General features: G+C 34.9%; 1 protein-coding gene across 2 annotated transcripts in view; it reads left to right on the top strand.

Moving 5' to 3' along the window:
• Positions 1–17,399: 17,399 nt before the first annotated feature.
• Positions 17,400–22,828, top strand: part of col28a2b (collagen, type XXVIII, alpha 2b) — a 36,804-nt gene continuing 31,375 nt past the window's right edge. For both annotated transcript variants that reach the window (XM_082189885.1, XM_082189884.1), the window contains exons 1-3: positions 17,400–17,570; positions 17,840–18,013; positions 20,008–20,561. In XM_082189885.1, coding sequence (XP_082046011.1) covers position 17,570; positions 17,840–18,013; positions 20,008–20,561 — 729 coding nt within the window. In that variant the 5' untranslated portion in view covers positions 17,400–17,569. The remainder of the gene's footprint in view (positions 17,571–17,839; positions 18,014–20,007; positions 20,562–22,828) is intronic.

Raw genomic sequence — 22,828 nt, 5'->3', positions numbered from 1 at the left:
TGGCCTGAATTTTCTCCTACTTTGTAACTACAATGTTACAAAGATCCCTGTCAAACTCTCTAATTTTCATAAGCAGATGCTCTTGGCATGGTCCCTAATATACAAACACAACTTTTCCCCACACAGATATTACTTATGGAACAATAAGGATATTCTCTACAAGAATAAATCACTTTTTTTTGACAACTGGTTGAAAAACGACCTTCTTTTAGTTGGACAGCTTTTTAATTCACAGGGCAGACTTTACAACTATTTAGATTTTTTACAGAAATATAAAATTCCTATAACTGCTAATGAATATGCTATTGTTTTCAATGCTATTCCCTCTGGAGTGTCTTTTCTGTTGCAAGGTTCTACATTTCCATGGCCATGTACTTACTCTTTGAACCTAACTGACACAATGATTGGAAATGTATGCTTTTCTGTAGAGCAACAAAAAAGAAATTATAAAATCAGAGCACTCTTCCAGAAAGAAATAATTACAATTCCTTATGTAATACCATATTGGAATAATATTGTAGAGAATTTACCATGGGAAAAAGTATGGTCTTTGCCTCATAAGTATCTGCTTACCAATAAAGTAAAAGAAATAACATTTAAATTAATCCACAAATGTTACCCATCCAAAGCCTTTCTTAGGAAATATAAGTCAGACATTGAAGTGAATTGTTGTTTTTGTCACTCTCCTGAGGAAGATGTCACTCACTTGTTTTGGCAATGTACCCACACTGAGAAATTTTGGTCAGATTTGTTAATTTTTATCCAATCTTATTTTGTAAGTGACTTTTCTTTCTGTTTTAAAGATGTTTTCTTTGGTTTGTTTGACAACTCAAAAGAGAAAACAGGACAATATTACATAATTAATTTGTGCTTCCTACTTGCTAAATTTCACATACATAAGCAAACATTTACTGGCTCTAAACCTCTCTTTTCTCTATTCAGAGATGATCTAGACAAATACATGGAAACTATCCAAAGCTCTGTTAATCCCAAAGCAATGAAAACTGTATCTCTTTATTCATCCTTTTTGTCCTCTTAAGGTAAATGCATAGCATTGTTCTTGTTTTTGTTTTGTTTTTTTGTTACCCTGGCGAATTATTTGTGTCTGTGTATCTTTTTTGTTTGTTTAGTTTTTTTCCATGTTTATCTGTATTGCTTAATGCTTTGTAATGTTTAATAAAAAAAAAAAAAATAAAAAAAAAATTTAACTGTTCCGTTCCTTTCGCCTTACATACTTAATAATCGAACGTACGCCAATAGCAGCGCTTAGAATTCGTGACGTACGCCAAAAGCAGCTGCAAAGCAGCGAAGCATATTGTGAGAAATACCGACTGTTTTAACGAAAAAACGTAGAATTTGTGTTCTTATCGTGTTTAACACATCTGTATTTGATCGCGCGAGTCTATCCCACGTGAAAAATCGCAGCTTGAATTTACACTCACCGTCGAAGAGAAACACAGGTCGTGTCTACGGTATATATACCTGCCAAGCGCTCTAACTGTTTGGAGTAAGGGCGATCTGGCTGCGACACCCACCCATCTCATTGATCGCTATTATAGCACGGCTGAGTTGGGGGATGTACCCGTCCCGAATCTCCTAATTTATTTATTTATTTATTTATTTATTTATTTATTTATTTATTTTTTTTAATACTCCAACAAATGGACACTGTGGTCTCCAACATGGTGCCCGCGGGGGCACCTGCTAGCCCGCATGGAGTCTCTGAGTCGCCCGCCGAGCACGTTCTACAAATAGCCTGAATTGGAATCTTTCATTTTCTTTTTCTTTTCTTTTTTTCATGATAATGACATAAAATTACTAAATAACTAATGGGAACATTGCATATAACATTAAAACACAATAAAATCATTCAATCATTTCAAATATTTACAATCTGCACGTCGAGACGAGCTTCAGTTTTTCAGAGCATCAGTTTTTAACTGTTTTCAACATTGATGATAACAATCAATGCTTTTTGAGCATTATGCATATATCATATTAGAATGATTTCTGAAAGATTATGTGACACTGAAGACTGGAGTAATGATGCTGAAAATTCAGCTTTGATCACAGAAATAAATTAGAATTATATATTCGTATTGAACCGTTATTGGCTTTCGGTTCGGTCCCGCCGGCCAAAATTTAGAAAGCAGTTGCCCTGGCGCGAACGCATCAACGCTGCCCAACATCAAATGGCAAACTCTCAATCATGCGCTAATCATTTGTGCTTCTGCCTCACTGACCCTTTATCAGTTTGGACCAATGTCAGTGCAGCGCGAGCCGATCTTGATCAAGCGACACTGTTACTTACTACACAAAGATACAGTAAAGAAAGCATGTCAATTCGCCACAGAAATAATAACATCGCTGCGAGATCTAGTGAGAAGCATTCAAATTTCTCCGTTATTACCCGTAGATCTCTATTAGATCAAACAGCGCTGCTGTGGAAACCAGGAGAAACGTTGTGCCATGATTACGTCCACAAATCAGAAACATTCACGATGGATTTAGGCTAAACTCTAACTGTAACCACGGAAGTTTGGCAGGAATAGTAAAATGCTTTCAAGTAGGCTACATCACATATCTTTTCTAGCACTTCAAAACTCAAATATGATCATATATTTAAATGTTATTTTTAATGTGATGACCAAAACATTATTTTGTTCACCCTTCAAAGATTACCCCCATTTATGAAACTAAAAGTTTCTAGATGTGGGGTGGGGGCACTTATTTAGAAATAAAAAAAGACATTAATTTCCACTCTCAAATATTTATTTTTTTAATCGTTTTGGTTTTGAATTATTTCGACATTATGAATAAAATTGCTGCCCTCAAATGTTAACCTGGAGTCTTGCCAACTTAAAATAAAAATAAAATAAAATAAACCTTTGTTTATAACAAGGCTATGTAAGGCCCGCTATATTGGCCCAATCTGCCGGTTCGCCAATACACGGGGAAGGTTGTCACGTGTTCTGTCCTCACTCATGCAAAGTATTTGTTGGTTAAATTTGCAATACATTAATCATATGTATTTACTCGTTAATTCATCTGACTCCATAAATGAAAGGTTTTAATAATATCTGTGCCTCACTAAAAGTGAGCGAATGTTTGACTATTCCTTTTAACCCCCTGAGGTCTACGGTATCGCCGGCGATACCAGCTCGCTTTTTTTTTTGTCAATGTAAAAGAAACTCATAAATACTCTGTTGACTTTGATTTTCCATAGGAGTTTCATACATCAATCGATTCTGTTAAATGTGTATTATTTTTGTGTATACTCACAATAAAAACAAAGTGTTGCGCTTTTTGCCAAATAAAGAAAAATAAACACGAAGCGAGTTCTGCCTTCTCTCTGCCAGTGAAGTCCATTCTGAAACGCGTCCGAAAATTAACAATAACTGAGCGAATACTCAGTCAAACAGGCATACAGACACACAGGCATGAAGCTTGAATTTTCTTCTTTTAAATGAAGTAATTTATATAAAAAACAAATATTCTAATCTTGTGAAATCTGTATTAAAAGAGAGCGATTCCAGTCGAGCTCATCTCATCTCATTACGTTATAATCGGCCCCGCCCACGGAGAGCGCGCGCTATTCAAACGCAAATGACTGAGACGATCCCATACAAACTGTGAACGCCCACATATCAGCTCGAGAAAACACATCAAGTTTATTCAGATAAGTGTAGTTGTCTACACTGTCTCGCAGCGCTGTGAGGAATAATAATAATGGAAAACTTACCTCAGAAGTGCTGGTATTTCGAGGAGCAACGGATGGAATAATGTAGTAAGTTTTTTTTTTCATTCTCAAGTAAATCGCGTTTCTGTGTGAATGAATGAACGCAGAGATGCGCTGTTTACCACAACTCGCAAAAAGACGGTTTAAATTTGAATTTCGTTTCTGTGTGTGAATAAATGATCTGCTTTTAGCAAACTATTTAGCTATACTGAGTAAAATCGATTGAAATATGTTGAAATAAAATGTATTTGTATAAGCAACGTATTAAACTGCAAATTAACATTTATATTCCTTATAATAAAAACGAAAGACCTATGTTACAGACATATGAAAGACAACATTTCGTTGATTAGTTTTGGATAGATTACACATTTTTACTGTAAAATATCTGCCACCTCAAATATGTTTGCCAATTTTTGCTAATATGTTAAATATAGTATGTTTTGTCAATGTAGGCTATATTCGAAGTTTGAAATATGTATGATAAAATGTATACTTTAGTTTTTACAAAGAAAGATTACACTTCAATTGTTGTTGTAATTGTAACCTTTTTAATAAAAAAAAAATATATTTACAAGGTAGATGTAAACAAATTTTAAAAGGTAAATATAAGCATTTTCTTTAAATAATTTTTATTGTGTTTTATTATTGACAAATTTGGGGAGAGGATACATATTCCAAAACTGAAAATACAGTATGAGAATTAACTGCACAATTAATAGACATGTTTTCCTTGGATATTATACAATTTGCAAGCAAAATTTGTGAAAAAAAAAAAATTGACATGCTTCCAACTGTGAACCAATTTGGTAGAATATATATATATATATATATATATATATATATATATATATATATATATATATATATACTGTATATATATTGCTCTTGCATTCTTTCTTGTGGCTATAGGTGACACACCTGAATGAATGGCTCATTAAGTATGCGGGCCCCATTGTCTCCTGAGGTGTGAACCACTACATATGCATGATGCTGTTGAATGGTTGACGCCCCTTGCGCATATTGCCTTTACAAACAAAAAGTGTTTTACAAGATTTAAATCAATGTATTGTGTTATGTGAATGATAAGGGCAGGATGATTTTCACATCATTTTGAAGAAAAAATTCTAGGCAAAGACATCAATTAGTCAAAAGTCTTATTGACACGTATTTAGTATGTGTTTTGTGGCCTTATTTCAGAAACTTTAGTTTTTCGTTTTTTCAATAACCATGCATAAACATTATTCTCTCAAAAATACAAACATGTACATGCATGTTGCTCACATATTATGGTAGCCCTGTTTGTGCTAAATAGAGTGTAATTATACCTTTGCCATTAATATGTTTATAAGCAACTGAAAAAAGCACAAATGTCAGGGCATGTCAGAACATCTCAAGGACCCCAAAAACCCCTCAGACCCCAGAGGGTTAACCATTAAATAAACAATGTCAAACCCAGTTGGAATAATCACATTGTAGCAATTTAATATTTCAGAGATCAGAGATCAATTCCACAATCAATTCAAATATCTAGAACATGGTTATACATTGGTTACCCCAAAGAATCTTACCCAGCTTGTACCTGAGATAGAGAGAGAGAAAGGGAAAGAGAGAGAGAGAGAGAGAGAGAGAGAGAGAGAGAGAGAGAGAGAAACCACCTATCCAATTCCACGTCCAGCCAAGAAGAAGAGAGAGAGAGAGCCAGAACACCTTCCTTTATCCTCTGACCAGGTGAGAAGGGGGATGGGGTGAGACCACCCTCAAATGGCTTCTATCCCACAGAAGGGGGGTTGCCTTATCTGGCATTATCTCTAATCCAGTTTCCTATGAACTTCTATAAACCTTATTTCCTTTTATTTTATCTATCTGGATATGAGATATCTGTACCACTCACTTTGAGACATTTCAAATGACACCAAAAGCATAACAGTCAATGATAAACATTCACATTAAACCATGCTCTTGTGTGGGTTCTTTGTTGTTAGTTCGTGCTTCTGTGAGTTCAAATGTTAATTAGCCAGCCGGGCCCTTTTGTCCCATAAATCAGGCCTCAACCAGTATTTTCAGTCTTACAGCTACTACAATAATAGCCTACATTTCATTTTTTATAAGGAGTGGTTTTTGTTTTATATGCTGCTAAGAAGACACCCCAGAAGATGGGTCAAGTATAGCTCCATCATTGTTCAAAGTAAAAAAAGATCATACTTTATCATGTTAGTTTTAATTTAAAATAAAAATATTTAAAATATTTAAAATAAAAATCAATTCAAGGGAATTTCTCTGGCATTTCTTTCTTTTTGCTGTATCGAAAACGTACCGAACCGTGTCACCACTGTATCGTATTGAACCGAACCGTGAATTTTGTGAACCGTTACATGCCTAATTATATAATTATAAATTCAATTGTTATAATATTTAACAATATTACTGTTTGTTGTTGTATTTTTCAAAACTTGAAACGTGTGTGTGTGTGTGTGTGTGTGTGTGTGTGTGTGTGTGTGTGTGTGAGAGAGAGAGAGAGAGAGAGAGAGAGTGTGTGTGTGTGTGTGAGAGAGAGAGAGAGAGAGAGAGAGAGAGAGTGTGTGTGTGTGTGTGTGTGTGTGTGTGTGTGTGTGTGTGTGTGTGTGTGTGTGTGTGTGTGTGTGTGTGTGAGAGAGTATGTAGCCCTCTAGACTCTTTTATACACCAACGTTCAAAAGTTTGGGGTCAGTTGGATTTTTAAATGTTTTTGAAATAAGTCTCTTATGCTCACCCAGCCTATATTTATTTGATCAAAAATACAGTATAAACAACAGTATTGTGATATATTATTACAATTTTAAATAACAGTTTCTATTTGGACATATATTAAAAGTTTTTTTTTTTTTTTCTGTGATGGAAAGATACATTTTCAGCATCATTACTCCAGTCTTCAGTGTCACATGATCCTTCAGAAATCATTCTGATATGCTGACTTGCTGCTCAAGAAACAATTATTATTGTTATTATCAATGTTGAAATCAGTTGTGCTGCTTAATATTTTTGGGGAAACTGTGATAATTGTTTTAAAGATTCTCTGAACAGAAAGTTCATATTCATATAGATTTTTTAAATATAATTTTTTTGTAACAATGTTAAAGTCTTTACTGTCAATTTTGATCAATTTAATGCTTCCTTGTTGAATGAAAGTGAAGGGAATTAGTTCAACGAGTCCACGATTTATTAAAACGAGGGAACAAATAAGTCGTCGTAACAACCACTGTCTATGGTAACACCTAATTATTTAGATCAGTGGACAGTATGGGCGCATACAAGCAGAGAGAGAGAGCCCCGGCCGCGCGCGCGCACTCTCGCCGCCTTCAAACAACACGAGCGCTGTATTGCTCTCTCCCTCGCGCATATCAACATCAATTGACACAATAGTAAAAGTTCGGAAGACCGATTGTGTTTTATAGATTAGTAGTTTGTTCATATAAAGTGTTTGATTAGCAAGTAGGCTACATGTTCAGGAAATGCATAATACAAATTGTATGGGTTAATTTAACGGTAAACGGAATCTGCACGAAGCTCTTTTGAAGCTGTCAAATGGTGTCGCTATTGGACACTTAATTGTGATTATTGCTCCTCAGAGGTTTCTTATAGGCTATTGTTGAAAATGTTTTATCGTTGTTTTTTGAACAAAAAGCAGCATTACTCTTGCCTCGGAGAAAACAACACGGGCATAGCGACAATTTTGCATATAAATTGGCAAAATGAATTACAACCTGAAACTGCGCATGCGCGGGGTTAAACTGTTGTGGTGAAACTGCGCATGCGCAGGGTAAAACTGCTGGGGTGAAACTGCTGGGGTAAAACTGTGGTTCTGCGGCGCTGCAGACAGATATTATTGGATTAATTCGGGAAAGAAGCAAGTGGTTGTTTATTGAATCATTAAATTGATTCGTTCAAAACGCGGATTCTATTTAAAAGAAATCATCGCTGTCTGTTGCATTGAGACTCTGCTATGGCTTTATTTTGAAATTCTCGTCAGCGAAATAGAGGGAAAACGAACAATATTGACAATATTGTTTATAAAATGTAACTCACAATGTTAATTTATTGTTAATTTAACCGTTCCGTTCCTCTCGCCTTACATACTTAATAATCGTACGTACGCCAATAGCAGCGCTTAGTAATCGTGACCTTCGCCAATAGCAGCGGCAAAGCAGCGAAGCATTGTAGGAAATACCGACTGTTTTAACGAATAAACGTAGAATTTATGTTCTTATTGTGTTTAAAACATCTATATTTGATCGCGCGAGTATATCCCACGTGAAAAATCGCAGCTGGAATTTCCAGTTACCGTCGAAGAGAAACACAGGTCGTGTCTTCGGTATAGTGAGGAGTGAAGGCGATCAGGCTGCGACACCACTCATCCCATTGATCGCCTTGATTAGTTTGGCTGATCTGGGCGGGTGTACCCATCTCCTTACGTCCATTTTATTTAAATACTCCAAGAAATGTATACTGTACTAAACAATTTAAATTTATTGTGTTAAATAGTTTTATTTTTTGTTTACGAAGGTTAAAACAGGGATAAGTGAGGAAAACAAGGAACAATGGAGGTAACTAGCCTGGCTAACGTCAGACCTCGTCTCATTGAGCAGCGTGAATAAAATCGTGCTGCGCAAGGCAGCATGGGGAAACCCAGGCTAGGTAACTATGGTATTTCCAATCAAAATGCATTTTTTTTCTATTACTATGCAAAAACTTGGAAATATTTAGGCTAATTGTATATATTTAGGATACATAAAATGCTGTGACGTTTTCCATTTTATATAAAAAAAAAAGAAAATGTTTATTTATTAACACAGACTACTATTAACTCAATTTGAAGTGGTGGAAATGACACTGTGGTGAAAATGTTCACAACTTTCAGGGGGAAAACAGACAAAAATGCATGTCCATTGTTAGGAGACAAACTAAGAGTGTGAAAACTGTGTTACGTTTATTTTCTTTAAAAGTTGACTATAGCCATATCTATGGAAGCTTGTTTCTGCCACAGAATAAAACATTTTAAAAGATAATTGCGACTTTTTATCTCACAATTGCGAGTTTACATCTCGCAATTCTGACTTTATTTCTCAGAATTGCCAGATGTAAAGTCAGAATTGCGTGTTATAAAGTCAGAATTGCGAGATATAAAGTCAGAATTGCGTGTTATAAAGATAGAATTGTGAGATATAAAGTCAGAATTGCAAGATATAAAGTCAGAATTGCGTGTTATAAAGTCAGAATTGCGAGATATAAAGTCAGAATTGCGAGATATAAAGTCAGAATTGCGTGTTATAAAGTCAGAATTGCAAGATATAAAGTCATAATTGCGTGAAATAAAGTCGCAATTGCGTGTTATAAAGTCAGAATTGCGAGATATAAAGTCATAATTGCGTGAAATAAAGTCGCAATTGCGTGTTATAAAGTCAGAATTGCGAGATATAAAGTCAGAATTGCGTGAAATAAAGTCGCAATTGCGTGTTATAAAGTCAGAATTCAGACTTTTTTTCTCGCAATTGCGACTTTATATCACGCAATTCTGACTTTAACACATAATTGCGAGTTTATATCTCGCAATTCTGACATCTTTTCTCCGAATTGTGAGATATAAACACAATTGTGAGATATAAAGTCCAATTCTAAGGGGAAAAAAAGACGGACTTTAAAAAAAAATGTTTTACCTCAGAATAGTTTATATCTCATAATTCTGACTTTATAACACGCAATTGCAACTTTATATCTTGCAATTCTGACTTTATATCTCCCAATTGCGACTTTATTTCTTAGAATTGCGACTTTATTTCTCACAATTCTGACTTCATATCTCGCAATTGTGAGAAAAAAAGTCAGAATTGTGAGATAAAAAGTCGCAATTATCATTATTTATTTATTATTCAGTGGCAGAAACAAGCTTCCATACATATCACATAAATTGTCAGATGTCTGAAAAAATAAGCATCTTTTAAAAATTGTTTATGTCGCCCTCTGCTATATCTTCAGACTTTCATATGCCATCCATGTAAATACAGTCTGACACAAAAAGTTGCTCCCATTTGTTTGTCATTAGTTTCAAACTATGCAGACATAATTTGGTACTCACTTAGGCCTGGTCTATGCACTGTTACAAGATGAAGAAGATTCCACTTGTTTCAATATGAAAAGTCTTTAATAATAATGTAAATACAGAAGGTGTAACAGGGAAATAGACACGAACATGGACCAACAAACACAGAGTAAAGGTAAGTAACTTAAATATGGTGATGAACTGAATGACGAACAGCTGTGGTTAAGATTTGTGTCCATGGAAACTGATGAGTGGCAGGAAATTCAAACAAAGGAACATGTGATGAATACCCTGGTAATCCAGAGTTCTTGCGAGAGCACAAGTTGAATTTGCTCAGCGAGTTACTCTGGTGTCGAGTAATGATGCTTATTAAGTATGCCCCTCTATCTGAGCTGCACCAATCACATCGGGTTATCTGATATAGGCGGGCCAGAGGCGAGATGACCGCTGCGACGTCGAAGTCATTAGTAAACATTGCAAGATGGCTTTGGATGAACACCAGTTGTTTGAAACGGCTTTGGCCGCTACAATGAAAGATTTAGACTTTTTCTCTAAAAGAGGAACAGAAGACAGCGCTCGAATCGTTCCTTTGAAAGAAGGGCGTTTTTGACCGAATACGGCAAGAATCTAATCTACGAGTTAGCTCCGCTGGTAGCTAAGCGATAACTTGTTGTAATTGGTCGTAGTGTTATCCAATTGCGTGCAGTGAGATTTTCAAATGCATGCTTGGTGCCGCCCTTCGAGCTGGCTGATTTTCATTAGTCATGTGTTTCTTCAGTGTGTGTTACAGGCCGTAAAGATGTCCAGAGATCCGAGTGAGGATGATGATTGATGTGAGACTGCTCTCTGCGAGGTTCAGCTTTCTGGGAATCAAACGAAACACAGATGAAGTGCAGGTGAACATGATGTATGATGTATTTCATGCCCGGTGAGATTTAGCTTTCAGTTTTAACCCTTTCATGCATGAATTATGATACCCTCAGTCAGGATTTTTTTCCTATGTGTTTTTATTGCTCTTAGGGCATGAAAAACAAGAATTGATTTTTATTTTATTTTTTTACAAATTTTTCAAAGAGATCTTCAGATGTCCACTTGAGTGGACAGCATGCGGTTGGTTTAAACTGAAGATATACTGTATTAAATATAAGACAATAATCAAACAGATAAAGTATGTGAATTTAACAAACTAATCAATGCAATTATATCAAATAATGTGAAAACTATAAAATATATACAAAAAATATAAATGCAAAATATTGCAATGGCTTCATACAACTTCATACAAGTTGCACTTTGCGTATCTTTGATATCAGAACATGAGGACGTGATTCCATCAGAATTTTCTACAGCCTGTCAAGGTACAACTGTGGAAACCACTCAGATGCTCCCTCCAGTGCACCAGAGTATGGAGATTTACCCTTATTAGCTGATAATTCTGATTATGTTCAAGATGGACATGCACATTTCTATCATAGCCCTCCTCTGAGAAAACCTAGCGATACGTTTTTTCAATCTCATCTGAAATGATCAGTGTTGGGGGTAACGCATTACAAGTAACATGCATAACGCATTCAGATTACTTTTTTGATGTTACAAGTAAAGTAATGTGTTACAAGTAACATGCATTACCTAATCAGATTACTTTTTGATGTAACGAGTAAAGAAACGCATTACAAGTAACATGCATTACCTAATCAGATTACTTTTTGATGTAACGAGTAAAGAAACGCATTACAAGTAACATGCATTACGTAATCAGATTACTTTTTGATGTTATGAGTAAAAAAACACATTACAATAACGCACATTACATAATCAGATTACTTTTTGATGTTATGAGAAAGGAAACGCATTACAAGTAACATGCATTATGTAATCAGATTACTTTTTGATGTTATGAGTAAAAAATGCATTACAATAACATGCATTATAAAATCAGATTACTTTTTGATCTAACAAGTAAAGTAATGCATTACAAGTGTCATACATTATGTAATCACATGACTTTTTTCGATGTCAATGAAAATTACATTCTAATAATACAAATACATTTATTTACAGTAGAAAAAGTCAATGCATATTAAGTTTTTAAGTTTTAAATTTCAAAAACAATATTCACATTATAATTATGAATTGTATCTGAAATATAGCCATTGCATGCATGACGTCCACTACAGTGGACATGTGATTAATCAGAGTTTTCTCTCAATCTAAAATCAAAACTTGGAAAATTTTACTGTGATATGACTCATTAGATATTGCTTTATGCTGCAATATTTTTTTTACCTACAAGAGTCTCCTAGGATAGAAGGAATGGGTGGATATTCTGGAGCAACTTGGCATGTCTGACTGACCCTTGGCCATCTTGGTTTGGAGGGGGAAAAAATCGAAACACAAAGGCTTGCCACTTGATTGCAATTTATAGGATGATGCACCAGGGTCCAATGAAGAGATTGATGTGCAACTTTGCCATAAAAACCCGTGCAAATTCAAGAAAATGCTTTTTTAATAGCTGTCCACTGTAGTGACCACTATGCGTGAAAGGTAATGTCATTTTAACTGGTGAGAATAACAATTAGTTATAACTGCAATTTACTGATCATGATTTTCATTAATTATAACTGTATTTTTTCTAGTCCGGATTGATTTCTATAGTGATCATTCAAATTAACGGGAAACATACTAAAATTAAGTACTTTAATTAAAATCTTTAATTAAAAAAAACATTGGGAGTCAATGGAGACCTATGAATAGTACAAATTTAGTTAGGCTTATTTGGGCCAAAATTGAATTGTGGAGAAAAAAAACCTAATACTGAATTACTATTGTTAACCCTCTGGTACTGTTCGCGTGTCGGTCAAAAATGACTAATATTTTTTTATTCCAATTAAATGATTATACTATATTTTAGTTCGATAATGTTTTTTATGTAATATTTTGTATTTTATGGTACTAAATTATATTAATGCAGTAGTTATAATCCATTTATTCACTTTTTGAGCATAGACCTGAAAATGAAATTTCCAACTTAAACTGCCATAAATCTTGAATGCTTTGCAGCACAGACTTAAGTTTGGTCTCATTTTAAAGACAACACAGATTATTACTGAAGTGAAAAAAGTTTTAAAAACGTGAACTTGGAAAAAAGTTGTAAAATTTTACATTTGTTGTTATGAAAAATGGCCAAAAATATTTTTTTTATATTAAATATATATTTTCCAAAGCACTCTAAAACGGTGAGAAAGTCAAAGTCATAAATCTAAACAAGCTGTGTTCCCTATTTGAGGATAATATCTCAGAAAATGAGCTTTCAGTAAGATTTTGTTTGGCCGCAGTACCAAACATTTCCAGTAGATGAAACTCGTCTCCCATTCATTTCCAATGCGGTCAATTTGACAATGAGGAAAAGAAGTGTGACTATTTTTTTAGGACCATTTAACCTTTTCAAATCATATATATATATATATACAGTATGTGTGTGTGTGTGTGTGTGTGTGTGTGGGGGGGGGGGGGGGGGGGGGGGGGGGTGTTTACACAGCAAGTACCAAAACCTTTACCAAGTTTTGTACCATTCCAGTGAAGTAAAAAAACGTAAATTTTTTGTCCGAACTGAACTGGAGGGTTAAATAGATATCTATAATGCAGTTTTTACTAGTCATAATTGGATTACAGCTCGTACTGCTGGAGACTGCAAAAGCAAAAACAGCTTGCTTTAGAAATGGACCAAAGTTCAGACATTTAGTGATCATATGGTGCATGTTGCTTCTCTTTGGAAACAGGACAATAAAATTTGGTATGCTATGTACGTTTTTAAGATAAATAGGTGAGGAAAAGAATGTACAGATACACTGTAAAAAATAAAATCGTAAAAAAACAGTCATTGACTGTCAGCTACGGCTGCCAAACAAAAACCGTAAAAATAAAGTAAAATATCCTAATTTAAATTAAGTGCAAAAAACTTTTACAGAAATTTTCCTTAAATGTTTTACGGAAAAACTGTGTTTTTTACAGCTATTTCCTGAATTATTACGATCAAACACCTTCATTGTAAAAAAATCCCATAAAAAACAGTCAAATGACTGTCAGCAATGGCTGCCATACAAAAACCGTAAAATTAATGTAAAATATCCTAATTTAAATAAGTGGAAAATACTTTTACAGAAATCTTCATTAATCTTTTTTAACAGAAACACACAGTTAAAACACAGTTAATTCACATTTTTTCTGATTTTTTACTGAAAAACATGCAGTTAATTATATGCATGATTTGCTGTGACTATACGTCACTACATCAGCAACTACACAGTTACTATCTGTTAAATAAAGCACACTGTAAAAAATTTATAACCCTCCCAAATCAAAAATTTCAAGTGACCGATAACATCTAAATTTTTCAATTGGCCCAGGTGAAATTCTGTAAATTATAAAATTAAATTTACAGAATTTCACTTGGGCCAATTGAAAAATTTAGATGTTATCGGTCACTTGAAATGTTTGATTTGGGAGGGTTAGAATTTTTTTACAGTGCAACATGCAGCATTTCATCAGTGTTTCTCTGCTCATCCTGGACTGAAGCTCAGGCTCTACTCTTCAACACAATGGTGACACACAAAACACACCATACAGAAACACTTAAAACCCCAACAGAACATTAAACACTACCAGATCTCTCAGGATCTCAGCATCTTCACTTATTACAATCCAGACTTTATTTCTTTCATACTAACATTCTTATTGAGCATTAACAGAGGTTTAGAAGTTGAAGTTTTATTGAAAAGAATAAAGTTTGATGTCACCATGATGGAGATTAGTGTTTGTTTTAGTTGGGCTCTTGACCTTTTAGTATTTAACTTAAAATTTTCTCTGGCTGCTTTAACTGTGTGTCTTTGATGCATATTTGTTATGGTAGGAATCCAAGAGAAACTCAGATCAGATGATGTTGGTCTCTTTTTAGTGATAATAGTCATCATGTAGTGTCCTGCTTCATTGATACCACCTGAAGTGTAATATCTGATTAAGTAATTAAATATTTGTTGTTAATTTTTGCATGATAAAACTGCTATATAAGATCCTGCAGTGCTGTGATACTCAGATTTTATAATGTCATTATACAGAAAATGTTTTGACAGGATTATATAGACTCACTCAGACATCAATAATCAGCGTATGAATCTCAACAATGGTGACAACGAAAAAAAATCTGAACTACTATAAAGTCACAAAAAGGCTTTGTTGGTTGTCACCATTGTTGAGATTCATATGTTGATTCTTGATGTCTATACTACAAAAAAAAAAAAAAAAAAATTAACCAGCTCAAAACTTTTTCCATATAATACATATCTTTTTAAATTTCAGATTATTACAATATTGTTGCCAAGGATCATGTGAGAAATTATCATTATAGATAATAATGTAAAATTTAATAAAAATCATTATAGACTTTGTATACAGCTAAATTCAATCTACATATTATGTAATCTAAACTAATATATTCAGAGATTTGGCTGTCATATCAGCGAATCAGATCATCACGAAGACTGTAACATCACTGATGAATGACCAAGCTCATCTGATATTTCTCCTGCATTTATTGCTATAACAAAGGTGTATTAAATACACAGTTAAAGCAGCCAGAGAAAACTAATGTTAAAAACTCACGGGTAATGAGCCCAACTAAAGCAGACACTGATCTCAATCATGGTGATATCAAATTTATTTTAAAGCTGTCAGCTGCGGCTGTCAAACAAAAACCGTAAAAATAAAGTAAAATATCCTATTTTAGAAGTGCAAAAAACTTTTACAGAAATTTTCCTTAAATGTTTTACAGAAAAACACTTATTTTACAGCTATTTCCTGAATTATTACGATTTAAAAAAATTATATGCATGTGAGAAATTATGGCATTATAGACTTTGTATAAAGCTAAATTCCATCTACATGTAATCTAAGCTAATATATTCATATTTTTGACTGTCATATCAGAGAATTAAGCCATCATATGATGCCATCATCAAAGAATGACTAAAATCATCTGAAATTTTCTCCAGCATTTATTGCTATAACAAATGTGCATGAAATACACAGTTAAAGCAGCCAAAGAAAACATAAGTTAAAAATTGAAGTCATGAGCCCAACTAAAGCAGACACTAATCTCAATCATGGTGACATCAAATTTATTTTAAAGTTTTTTACAATTTATTTAAATTAGCATATTTTACTTTAATTTTAGGGTTTTTGTTTGGCAGCCGCAGCTGCCAGTCATTTGACCCTTTTTTTAAGATTTTTTTACAATGAAGGTATTTGATTATAATAATGCAGGAAATACCTGTGAAATAACAGTGCTTTTTCGGTTTATTTAAATTACCATATTTGGCTTTAATTTTAAGGTTTTTGTTTGGCAGCCGCAGCTGCCAGTCATTTGACCCTTTTTTTACGATTTTTTTTACAATGAAGGTTTTTGATCGTGATTATTCATGAAATACCTGTAAAATAACAGTGTTTTTCAGTTTATTTAATTTAGGATGTTTTACAGTTTTTTGGGGAGCTGACAGTCATTTGACCATTTTATCATTTAACTGTTTTCTTTCTGTTAAATTACAGATTATATTTGTAATTTTATATACATACATTTTTATGTAATTTAAGAAAACAGAAAAAATACTGTATGAAAAATACAACAAATGTTCTGTATAAAAAATGTGAATTACTGTAATTTGTCATTAATGTCACAATACCTAAAATAACAGCTGAATTTTTATTTTACAGATATTTTTTGTAATTTTACAGTGTTTTGAGTACAATTTAAAATGAAAGAAAATGATCGTAAAAAAATCACAGTTATTTTCTGTAAAATTAGGATTTTTTTTTACAGTGTATTATACACCATGTATTGTTAGTTTACACATTTATGCAGCTCCATGGCACACAATTAACATCTCTAAAGACTGGTGTCATCCTGATTCATTCTAGCTCTGTTGACTTTACGCCCTGCCGTCATCATTGGCATAAAACAGAATTTATGTTTCCGCTCAGATTCAAAGTTTTTATCGTTTTATTACTGCCTGGCATGCTTTGAACACCACATGCTTTGATGTTCCAGCTTTATTTCAGTGCTGTACAGTGGTGTTTCCACACAGCATGCGTGTAGCTGTATATCACAACAGGTCAGGACGTTAACAATCCCTGTTGGAGATTTTCCATGAATCCTTTAAGCATTTATAAGACTGTTGACGTGTACGGTATTTTTATTTAAAGTTATTACATACAAAATCATTAAGAGCTGTGCATTCGACTGTACATTTAAAAGAAATGATCCTCATGCATAGCTCATTTAATTAGTAGATCAGTAGTTAAAGTATGTTTTAATATTCATGAATAATTACAAAATATTCCTAAACTTGCTTTGAAAAAAAATTATGCACAGCCATGCATTTTATATATTATAATATATTGGATTATATGTAAAGATGGGTGTGTTTATGGGAGGAGCTCTGGATATTAGTGTTCCTCTGGATGGCAGCAGATGCTTTACATGAATGGAGCTGATGCACATTTTTACGTTTCTTCTCTTACACAGCAAACCCATGCGCTCTACACACACATCCAAGGATTCTCAGTCATTTCATATGGCATCTTTTTATTGCTTGTGAATCTCATACAGAGAAGAGGCTATGAAGTCTGTCATGAGCTTCTGATCTTCATCGTTCAGGTTGTACTCAAGCCGGTACTGTACTGAAATCAGAGCTGCTTTACACAGTAAGTGCATATTTTTGCTTACATTTGCTGTTTATGATTCTGTTGTGTTTGGAGAGTTCAGTAAAATGGGTTAAAATCATGAGCATCATGAGGATAACTTCTTTGCTATTTTTTTTTTTTCAAGGTAATGTGGCAATATGATGTTAATATTATTTAGAGTGAAAAGCAAATAAACAGCTACTGTTGCAAACTTTGAATGTGGCAACGCATGTGATGCATTTGAAAGTAAGGTTATCCATCCTTAACATTGTCTCTCTCTCGTACTGTAGTGATGATACGGCTGTGTGTGAGTTGGCTGGTTTTGCTGTTGGGAGTTCAGCTCGTTTTGGCTCAGCTGGAGGATCTTGATGATGATGATGATGATGCTGATGATGTAGAAGACAAGAAAAATGGAAGAAACAAAAATAAACCAATCACCTCAAATGTCATCCCAAAAAACAATGGTAAATATTATTTGCCTTTCAACACAGCAAACAGCAGGTGGCTTGCAAAATAAGGTTTTTATGATGAAAAACTCCTAGGGCTGTGAAACAATTAATCGCGCATAATCGCATCCAAAATAAAAGTTTGTGTTTACATAATATATGTGTGTGTACTGTGCACAATTATTTTGTAAAAATAAATACACACACATGCATGTATATATTTAAGGGTGTACTCACACTAGCCAGTTTGAACCGTGCCCGAGTGCGTTTGACCACCAAAGCGCGGTTCGTTTGACTAGTGTGAGTGCTCCGAACCGTGCCCGGGCGCGTTTGACCACCAAAACGCGGTTCGTTTGACTAGTGTGAGTGCTCCGAACCGTGCCCGGGCGCGGCTCGATTAACCGGCCCTGGCCCGCTTGGAAGAGGTGGGCCAGAGCACGGTTCAGTTGGACTCGGGCGCGGTTCGCATGCAGTGTGAGCGCTAACCGTGCTGGACTCCATTGTGTTCAGTGAGAACGCCGCTCTTCCTGTTTATCCCGAAACCGTCGCACCATAATGAAGTAAGCGTGCTCCGGCACGAATGCTGGAACCCTATGTGAGTGCAGGCCAGAGGGGGAGTGGGGAGGGGGGACAATCGCACTCGGGCCCGGTTCATGGCAACCGTGCCTAGTGTGAGTACACCCTAAGAAATGTTTTGTATTTATATATAAAATATTTATATTTATTTATAATACAAATTATATATATATATATATATATATATATATAAGCAACTATTTCTTAAATATATACATGTGTGTATATTTATATTTACAAAATAATTGTGCACAGTACACACACATATATTATGTAAACACAAACTTTTATTTTGGATGCGATTAATCGCGATTAATCGTTTCACACAAGTATGTTTTTGGTATGACATAATTGAGACCGATTTGATTCATGCATCTGTCATGCAGGCTGTGGTCCTCAACTTTCAGATATGTGAAGTATGTTGATTGAGTATGATTTTTTTGAACATATGAAACTGATTTAAATACTTCGCTCTTCTCTCCAGGGCTTCTGAATTTGATCTAAATGCTGCTCACTGTCCTGGGGCAAATTTCCTCTCTGACATGTTTCTTCTTCTTCATAAATGTGATTTACTGTAGACTAGGGCAATTTCAGATGGATCACATTTAATTTTACCTTTACATTTGTTTTTGGCAGACACTTTATGGTTTTTATGTAATACCTAAACAGTTTTCAAATGATTCAAGTCAAATAGGAGTCACTGGCTGTCCTTTAGTGGCAGAACACATTATACTGTGTGTGGTCACAATTCAGCATTCAACAAGTCTCGCTTAAAAAAATAGTTCATTCCCAAAAATGTATATTTGCTAAAGTTTTTTAACCAAATATGGCATCCCAAACCAGTATGCTGCAGTGTTATTTTAGTGTCAGTGAAATTATATTGTAGGTCTTGTTAAATTTTTATTCAGATTTAATGTTTATATTTGGTGTTTTCATTTTCATTTTAAAGTTTTAGTAATTTTGATGTGTGTCATTTTTATTACTTTAAAAAAAATGTCTATATAGTTTTAGTTCTATTTTATTTAGCTTTAGTTATTTTAGTACTTCAACTGAACGAAAATGCAATGTTGCCTTGGCCACTAGCTGAAATAAAATAAGATTAAGTTTTGTTTTTCTATTTCAATTAATTTTTATTAGTAATTTTAGTTTTTGGTTAACGATAACAATCCTAGTATGCTGTGATTTTTTTTTTTTTTTGGGGTGGTCCACAAGATCTTTTGAAGAATCTTCACACAACTCTTTTACATTCAAAAACACTGCATATTTACAGCTGTCAAGCTCATGTTTGACGTCAATGATATTTGCTCTCAGCAAGAAACAAAGATGTTTGAAAAAGCTTTTTACATTCATTCTGAAATTATATGTCAAAATAACATGCTTTTGAATTTATATTTTTGATTTAATGTTGTGTTTTTTTTGTTCTCTCCGTCTTTTAGATGAGGACTGTAATTTGGAACTGGCATTTTTGGTGGACAGTTCAGAAAGTGCCAAAGGCAACCATGCCCAAGAGAAGCGCTTCGTTACAGATATCGTTAACCGGATCCAGAACATCAATCTCCAAACCGGACAGGGCTTGAACTTCAGAACTGCTCTCCTTCAGTACAGCAGTCATGTGATCACCGAGCAGAGCTTCAAAGATTGGAGAGGTGTGCCCACCTTCCATGACCGCATTGCGCCCATTCCCTACATAGGGCACGGTACCTACACCACCTACGCCATCACCAACCTCACCCGCATCTACCTGGAGGAGTCCGGCCCTGGCACCGTGAAGGTGGCCGTTCTGCTGTACGACGGCGTGTCGCATCCCAAGAATCCCGATATTTTCTCTGCTTTAGCTGATGCCAAGAACCAAGGGATTAAATTCTTCACAGTAGGTTTCACATCCGCTGCCAACGTGGAGCAGCTGCGACTACTGGCCAGTCCTCCAGCCGCCCGCTACGTACACAACCTACAGGACAAGAGCGTCGTGGACAAGATCGTCAAAGAGATTGTGAGTAGTGCTTTTGTTTTCCAATAGGAAAATCTTGTCTAGTATTTATTTTTTTTCTCATTGTTTACATCAATCAAAATAATTGGACAGCAAATTTGGTCTGGTACTTAGGTTTATAGTGCTTTTGAAAAGTTTGACTCAAATATATATTATAAAATATAAAATATGTATTTTATAGCTCTGTTATGTATACTGAATGTCAACAGTTGTGTCATTTGTGTCTATTTTTATTTCTCCTGCGGTCTGTTTGAAGAAATATCTGAAAAACATTTTTCAAGGATCAAACATTTTTCATCCATCAGGATTGGCCAAACAAGGCAGTTGAGCCAAGAGCTGCGAAGACAATAAGCTTTTGGTTCTTGGGGAGCAACTTTGAAGTGTAGAAATGATGTTGCTCAGATGCTTGTGAAGGCCAAAATGAAGGATTTATATCTTTTGAGGGATCTTAGATCAAGGGGGGGGGACAGGGTTTCGGAGTTTGTGTGCTACTGTGAAGCCTCACTCTTCTTCATCTACACGTCTGCAGTATAGCAGCTATGGAAAATGGCCTGTCTTATCTCTGTATCTCACCTGAGGACATGGAAGAAAGTTGATAATGAATTCCTTGAACAGGCCATTAGGCATAATGAGTAAATGTTCACTCATACACCGCTTATCTCAAGTTAAAAACCCCTAAAGGAGAAGTTGCTTTGCAATACTAGCAAAAAGTGGCAATTTTTTTTATTACCTGATAAAGAGATACAAAGCATACCTGAAAAAAATATATAATAATCCAGGTGTGCATCAATGTATTAGGCGATAAAAGCAATTATCAATGATATTGGATGTCGCCCAATTGTTTAAAAACAGCCAATTATCAGGGCCGCTTATATCCTATCAATCAAAAGGGGGGCAAAGAAATAAAATAAACTGATTGGAAATCATGCTGTGTATGAAGAAAATGTCTCTTGTGAGAATCGAGTGACAATGGCAACATTGCAATTTGTAATCTCTGCACTGCTAGAATTTCACAAGGTTGAACTGTAAGTAATGTTTTCTGTGTATAACTGAAAGCAGTTTCTTTTTAACTTTTATTCTCTCCATAACATGTTTTCTTTGTTATCTACATTTTATTTAAAAATTGTGTAATTAATTGTAATTAATTTGAAACAAGGTAGAATGCAGAACCACCAAATTCTCTGTATCAGTATCTATATAGGCAAATGTCATTTTAAAGGAACTGTATGTAAGATTGTGGCCAAAACTGGTACTGCAATCACTTTCAAATGACTGTAGAGCGGTGTATCCCCTCCCCCTCCCCCCTGACTCGAGGTATCCAGTTAGGCTGCAGGATCCAGCAGGAACATAGGCTGCTACAAGGAGCTTCCAATGGCAAGTGACGAGTCCTACACAGTAAGTTTTTTTTCGGACTTTGTCACGACGTATTTCGGATTCATAACGAGGTCTTTTAGGTTTCGTAACCTTTTTATCCGACACGTTTGTAGCTGCAGCTGTGGTAACTAGAGCAGATCTGGCAACCCGGATGCCGAAACACTACTGACTTCGTGATTGGTAGATAGGTGGAGGGTGGAGCTTCAGGCCAAAACACAACATGACAACATCAACATCAGTTGAGGGCTGCAACTTCCTGGCAATATCCTGGCCGGACTACTGTTGTCAGTGATATAAGTATTTGAAATGAACATGATTTCTTAATGTCTAGTGACATATCAGGGCCATTTTATGATTAATTGAAATACATTTCTTACATACGGTTCCTTTAAATAATCTGATAATATTGGCACAGAAATGTTTCATCGGTACATCCATATGTTACGGGTGATTTGTGTTTGTTTTGGGTGGGTTTCCTCCTTCCTGTGTTTCAGTTCGTTTCTCTCTGGTTTTTCATTGATTTGATTATCAGTTGCACCTGTTGTTCATTTGGATGATTGGTTTGGTTGTGTATTCTGTTGATTTCAGTTCACTGTCTGTTCTTGTCATTTATACTGGTTGTTGTGTTCGTGTTTTGGAGTCTTAGTATCCAGTTCGTGTTTTGTTTTGAGTTGGGGTTTAATAATCGCCACAACTGCGTTTAGATCCTGCCTTTCTCATCTTGTTTGCAACCGAACCATAACCGGACACCATACACCCAAATACCTTGCTGAAAAGACCAGCATAATTTCTTTGCTGATGCAGGTTGTTTCATGCTGGTGAAGTTGGTCAACCAACATATTCTTTACAATAAAACTGGTTGTCGATTCCTCCCATTTATTTCTTCATGGTTTTAT

The sequence above is a fragment of the Leuciscus leuciscus genome (genome assembly GCF_965113295.1).
Source record: "Leuciscus leuciscus genome assembly, chromosome: 14".
Taxonomy (NCBI): domain Eukaryota; kingdom Metazoa; phylum Chordata; class Actinopteri; order Cypriniformes; family Leuciscidae; genus Leuciscus; species Leuciscus leuciscus.
The sequence above is the reverse complement of the archived record's forward strand: the minus strand, read 5'-3'. Positions and strand labels throughout refer to the sequence as shown.